At 42.7% G+C, this 6,219-nt stretch overlaps 1 protein-coding gene across 1 annotated transcript in view; it reads right to left on the reverse strand.

Annotated features, from left to right (window-relative positions):
* TAF5 (TATA-box binding protein associated factor 5) overlaps window positions 1-5,170 on the reverse strand; it is a 13,927-nt gene extending 8,757 nt beyond the window's left edge. The window contains exons 1-2 of the mRNA XM_006920892.3: window positions 4,210-5,170; window positions 1,987-2,224 (exon numbers count right to left, since the gene is read on the reverse strand). Coding sequence (XP_006920954.1) covers window positions 1,987-2,224; window positions 4,210-4,768 — 797 coding nt within the window. The 5' untranslated portion in view covers window positions 4,769-5,170. The remainder of the gene's footprint in view (window positions 1-1,986; window positions 2,225-4,209) is intronic.
* Window positions 5,171-6,219: the final 1,049 nt, after the last annotated feature.

The raw sequence follows: 6,219 nt of genomic DNA on the forward strand, positions 1-6,219 counted from the left end.
TGAAACCCTTTAATACTTTGGTCAGGCTGCAGGATTCAGATATAACAACTTCCCTTCTTGAACACTTTTCTTTGGCTTCTATAACAACACTCTCACGGTTTCCTTCCTACTTCCCTGGCCTCTCCTTTTATAGCTCTTCAAATGTTAGAGATCCTAGCCCTCTCACTGACTTATTTCATAACCCTTGCAGACAATCTCATTCATATCCATCAATACTGTACACAACTCCAATTTATAGCTCGTCTCTACCTCTTCCCTGAGCTCCAGAGCCTTATATATCATCCACCTAACAACTTGACATCTTTTAAATAAGTCAAAGGCATATTCAAATCTGAACTCGATTTCTTCCACAACCTGACAAACCAGGTCCTTCCCGGGTTTTCTGTCTCAGTGAAGAGCACCCTTATCCAGCCAGGGGAGCCAGAAACCTAGTGTTTATCAATGATATCTTCATCTCCCTCACCTCCATATCCAATCCATCACCAAATGCCTCACCAGTATGTTCACTTCCTTTCACCATCACTATCACACCCTAATCCAGTGTTTCTCAACAAGGATACTATTGGCATTTGGGGCAGAACAGTTCTCTGCTAAGTGAGACTACTTGCACATTAGAACATTTGGTATCCCTAAGCCACATGCTCCTCCCCTCTACTCATTATGACAACCAAAAACACCTCCACACTTTTGCAGGGGAAGGAGAAATAATATACACCACACCATCACCATCACCTCCCCCCACCAGCTGAAAACCACAATCACTTCCAAAACTGGTCAATCTATAGTGACTCTGTCCCACCACCACCACAGTCTGTTTTCCCCTGCATAAAGATCCTTTCGAAATGCGAATCTAATAATGATATGGTCCTTCGGTGACTTCTGTAGCAGAGATACCTCACTGTCCCCAAATATCCATTGTTTTCCTTCCTCCACAATAGAACGCTTGAATATTAGCTGAGCACAATGGCACCTAGGTAAATAGCAATATTTCCTACCTTTCTTGTAGGCAGGTGGGGCTGTTGACTAATGACATAAAAAAAAGAAAAAGTGTATGCAACTTCCAGTAAGGATGTGTGCCCTACCTGCTAACTATAACAGTGATGTGACTGCTTAGAGACAGACAGCCATCTCATGCCACTGGTGGAAGATGGATGAGAGGAATGGTAGAGCAACAAGATCAAAACCAACTGAGTCCCTAATGATCAAGGACTCCATACCAGTCCTGGACTGCCTACTTCATGAGAGAAAGAAATAAACTTTTATCACATTTAAGCCTCTATTGTTGGGGTTTTCAGTGATTCTCAGTCTATTCTAATCCTAACACAACTTCCTATTGCTCTTGGGATAAGAACAAAAATAAGCTTTTATTTTATTTATGCCATTATTGTTTGAGTTTACAGTGAATCTCAGCCAAATCTAATCCTACCCAATACAATCCCCTACTGATCTTAGCATACAAAGACCTTCAGCAAAGCCCAGGGACGCCTATTCCAGCCCTTAACCAACTGTCCAGCTTCACGTTGAACTACACCCCACCCCTATACTCTGCTCCAGCCACACTGCCCTTCTTTCATCTCTGTACCTACCATGATCCCTACCACCACACAGGATCACTTTCTCTGGGAGCCTTCCCTGACTTCTCTAACCAGATCAAACTCCCCATTTTAGATTCTCATAGCATCAGGAACCTCTCCTTTATAAAGCACTATTTGAGTTGTAATCTTACATTGTGTGGTCATAGATATGTGTACACTACGTATATATTTATATACACATAGATACCAGATCAAACTCTCCATTTAGATTCTCATAGCATCAGGAACCTCTCTTTTATAAAGTACTATTTGAGTTGCACTCTTACATTGTGTGGTCATAGATATGTATACACTACATATATATTTATATACATACAGATACACTATATACACACATGTGTATATACTCACGCACTTATATATGCTAAATATATATAAAAAAATCACATACTTCTCAAAGAATGATTTTGCTTCATTCTCATGTTGATTGTAGACCAGTTCCAAGTACATATGTACAAACAAAGGATAAAAGAGTTGGGATAACTCTGCCCGATGGCAGTCCAAGGAACACTCAATGAAGTGTTTCAGTCCACTATAGTATTCTTCATACATTGTGGGGTCTCCTTGTTGGTTGTAAGCTGACAGCACAGCACTGACATCCGGCTGGTCTTCCACAGCTACACTTCCAACTGTTTAAAAAATGAAAAAAAAACTCAAAAAAATGCCCTGATATACACCAAGTGACTAGGGCTGTTTTGTTAAGGTCCAGAGGTAAATTACTTCTTAAATGTTTATCCCTCCCCTCTTAAACTCTCTTCCGCAACAGTCATCTTTTAATGGGATTTTCACTTTGTTTCAGTCGCTCATTCAAAACTTTTTCAGCTTGTCAGTATCTTAAAATTTTCAAATCAATAACAAAAGATCCAATATTTTCCCTTGAGCTACCTTATTGTAAAGAAAAACTTCATAAAGCATGGACGTGCGAATCAAAAACTATACCAATCTCCTCTCAAGGCTTAGTGCAAATTGCACCCATCACCACCGAGCCATGGCCTGAAGTAATATTCCCAACTCTCTGAGCTACTTAAGTACTCTGTATAACTTTCCTGTAACATCTGATCCTTCATATGTGTACATCTATCATTCTTCATAAAATGTAAGCATTTTAAAGGGTGGAAAGGACATGCCTTATTTATATTTCTAACAAATATGCTTAAAACAATTTCCAGAACCACCATTTCAAGACAGAAAACGAGTATATATTTGTAATATAGCAATACAAACAATGATATATCTGTCAATTGAATCAGTTTTATTACTGAAATTTTTAAATTGCAATTATAGTACTGTTATGTTCTTTACCACGCGAATAAAAAATGATAAATTCTTTTGGTTACTCTGGTGGCTGTTTCCTCCTCAGTGGCTTCTGAGTTATGATCTAAAATATAGGTCAAGTTTATGAAGAGATAAGAGATTATAAAAAAATGACCAACAACATACTACATTTGTCTTACAGTTCATTCACAAAATTCAGCATTCAGAAAAGATTGCTCTCAAATCACATTTTCGCACACTTCTATTTATGGTCAGTCATACTTCACTTCTGGCAATACTGCAAAGATTAGGTCTCAGAAATAAAGATTAGTTTGGCTAGAGGCTTTGCACTAGATAATTTAATTCAACAAACATTTATTATTAGTTCAGGATCACCTTTAAGACCTTATATGGGTATGAGTTTTACTGCATAGACTTTGTGAAAACAGTTGTTGAGAAAGGGGGGAGGGGCACTCGGATGTCAGGAACGGATACCCAGGCATAAATTTTTCAATGCCAGTCATTTTACATATATCTAAGCCGCATAATAACCCATTCAACAGAAGAAAAAGCTCAATCTTAGGAAGAATAATTTAATCAGCATCGCACAAGTAAAAGCAACAGAGATACAATCTCTGTTGTGTCTGGGTTCTGTCCAATGCCTAGTCCTAAATGAATGGTTCTCAAACTTAGCCACAAATCGATACCCCTTATTCAAAAAATGCAGATTCCCAGGCTCCACTTCTACAGGGTCTGATTCTCTAAATGTGAAATGATACCCAGGAATCTACATTCCCCAAAAGATTTAACATTCGTGGTAGTCAGCCTGTATTTTGAGAAATACTGACTACACTATGCTCTATCACTCCCTGGCTGTGTGTCCAAAGCAAGTCTCTTGGCCTTTCTCAGTCTGTTTTCTCATCTCTAAAATAGAGGTAATGTCTACTTTACAGTGGAACTGTGAGAATTAGGACATAGAACCTAAAGTATTTATAGTACTTAACGTACGCTAGTGGAGAACTGTACAAATATTGTTAGTGTTAACGCAGACCTGCTTAAGGCTCGAGAGCCCCAATAAGAGAATAGGGGACCAAAACCTGAAGGTCCCCGCGTCTCCGAGCCTATCTTCCCCATACATCCCTCTGCTCAACAGCTCTCAGCCTCTCGCTGGAACTGACAGCTCTAGCAAGAAGATTAGACTGCGCAGCCGGCGCACTAGAGAAAGGGGCGGGCATGTGGCCCTAGAGGCGGGCCCAGGAAATTCAAAACAAGCCCGCAGAGGAGCAGGCCTGCTAGCCTCGGCATTGCCGGCTCGCTCCACTTCGTACTGGCTTTGCCTTCCCGGGACCCCGCGGCTCACCTTTCCCCGGAGCCGCAGGACCTGTTGCTGAGCCCGAGACGGCGATAGCCCCTGAAGAACCGGTGCCCGGAGGGTCGGGAGCCGCAAGGCCGGGAGCCGAGGCTGTGACCCGGCTGAGAAGCGCGTTAGCCGCCTCAGCGCCGGCGCCGTCCACCTCTCCCGGGGCTCCGGAGCCCGCCACTGCCTCCTCCAGCAGCCGGGCCTCACGGCGCAGCGCCTCTTCGGCCTCGCGAAGATTGCTCTGCCGTAGGAACTGCAGCACGGCCAGCAGAGTCTGTCGGTCGTGGGAAGCGCCGGCCTCGGGAGCAGCGGTGGGCGCCGGGGCTGCTCCCGCCGGGGCAACGGCGGAGACAGCCGCCGAGGGTTTGGGGGTCCCACCATCCCCGCCGGCCGACGACGATGCCGCAACGTTCCCGCCGCCGCCATTGGGGCCATTGTTGGTAGTGCCGCCGCCACCCTCGCCAGCTCCGTCCCCCGCCTGCGGAGGTAGCAGCGTCGGCGGTCCCTCAGGCTCTAACTTGACCGCCACCTCCGTCTGCTCCTCCGCCAGCGCCGCCATCTTGCGGCTAAGCCACCTCGCGCCGTCAAGTGTGACTGCGTTTTCGCCACATGGAGGGCGGGGAGGAACATTTTACGACATCTTTGGGAGGCGATTTACGGTAGGAGGAGGGGCGAGAAAGAAGGTAAAAAAAGAACGCGAGCGAGGGCAACTTTCAAAAGAGTGACCTAAAAGCCGGAAGTTGGTGATGGTGACCGCCTATTGTATTTGCCTGAAAATAATTACTATTTATTGCAGACCAGCTATATTCAGGCACTGGGATAGACGTTTTACATTATGTGACTTTTGATTCAACAATGTTATAGGCTACTATTAGCCTCACTTTACAGATGGCTCAACCGAGACCCAAAGAGGTTAAATAACTTTCCAAAGTCAAGCAAGAAGAAAGCGAAAGTGTCAAGATTTGAATCCAGGTTTTTAACTCAAAAACGTATACCATTTGCAAAAGGGAGGCTTCTGAGATATTGGTAATGTTTTATATTTTGATCTGGGTGGTGATTTTTTTTTTTTTTTTTGCAATTTTTACTTTTGTAAAAATCGAGTTGCGCTATTAAGCTTTGTGAACTTCACAGCATATATGTTCTATTTCAATAAAAAGCTTTTAAATATCTGAGTTTTGTGACTGTGAGATGTGTTCTATCAGTGTTTGTGCTGTTATCGACTATTACAAATTGTAAATTTTATGCATTTTAATCATATTTCAAAATAGCATATGCCATTTTACAGGATGCTTCATAGGTTATAAAACCCTGCTGAATATTTTATCTCACTTGATTCTCAAAATTGTGGGATAGGTGCAAACAAAAACAATTGAGCCTGGAACATGGGAAAGATCTAGCACAGTTATTCACGTTGTTAGTTTTGAGGTCTCATTAGCTTCCTTTGACCCTGATTACTACCTTAATGACCTAGAGCAAGTTACTTAACTCACTCTACCCCAGTTGTCCAATTTCTAAAATAAGGATAATAAAAGTACCTACTTCATGTGAGGATTAAATAAGATAACGTATAGGTGATATTGTTAAAGGAGAGTGAGGTCCTCCTGGCGCATTGTCCAGGTTCTTGACGTCTCAAAGAATTGAGCAAGACACGGAAATACAGTAGGAAAGAAAAGTTTTATTAGAAAGGAAAGCACAATTCCAGAAGTGGAAGTGGGCCTGAGCAAGAGAAGCATGGCTCTAAAGGCCTGGTAACAAAGACTTAAGGGTTTTTATCCCTTTTTGCTGTGGGTGATTACTATTCTTAGAGGAGTGGGCTTCCTTGATTGACAACTAAGATTGACAGACTCAGTGATGCATCATTTTGCCTTCTGTGCATGTTTGTTCCCAAAATTCAGTCTGTTATATTAATGAACTTCCGGGCATATGCATCATATTATAAGGATGGTATAATTATACTCAGGTGAGTTGAAGGTCGTTGGGTCTTCATTACGCAGGTGCAGGTGACTGGCT

Source organism: Pteropus alecto, unplaced genomic scaffold, assembly GCF_000325575.1.
Source record: "Pteropus alecto unplaced genomic scaffold, ASM32557v1 scaffold177, whole genome shotgun sequence".
In the NCBI taxonomy this organism is placed as follows: Eukaryota; Metazoa; Chordata; class Mammalia; order Chiroptera; family Pteropodidae; genus Pteropus; species Pteropus alecto.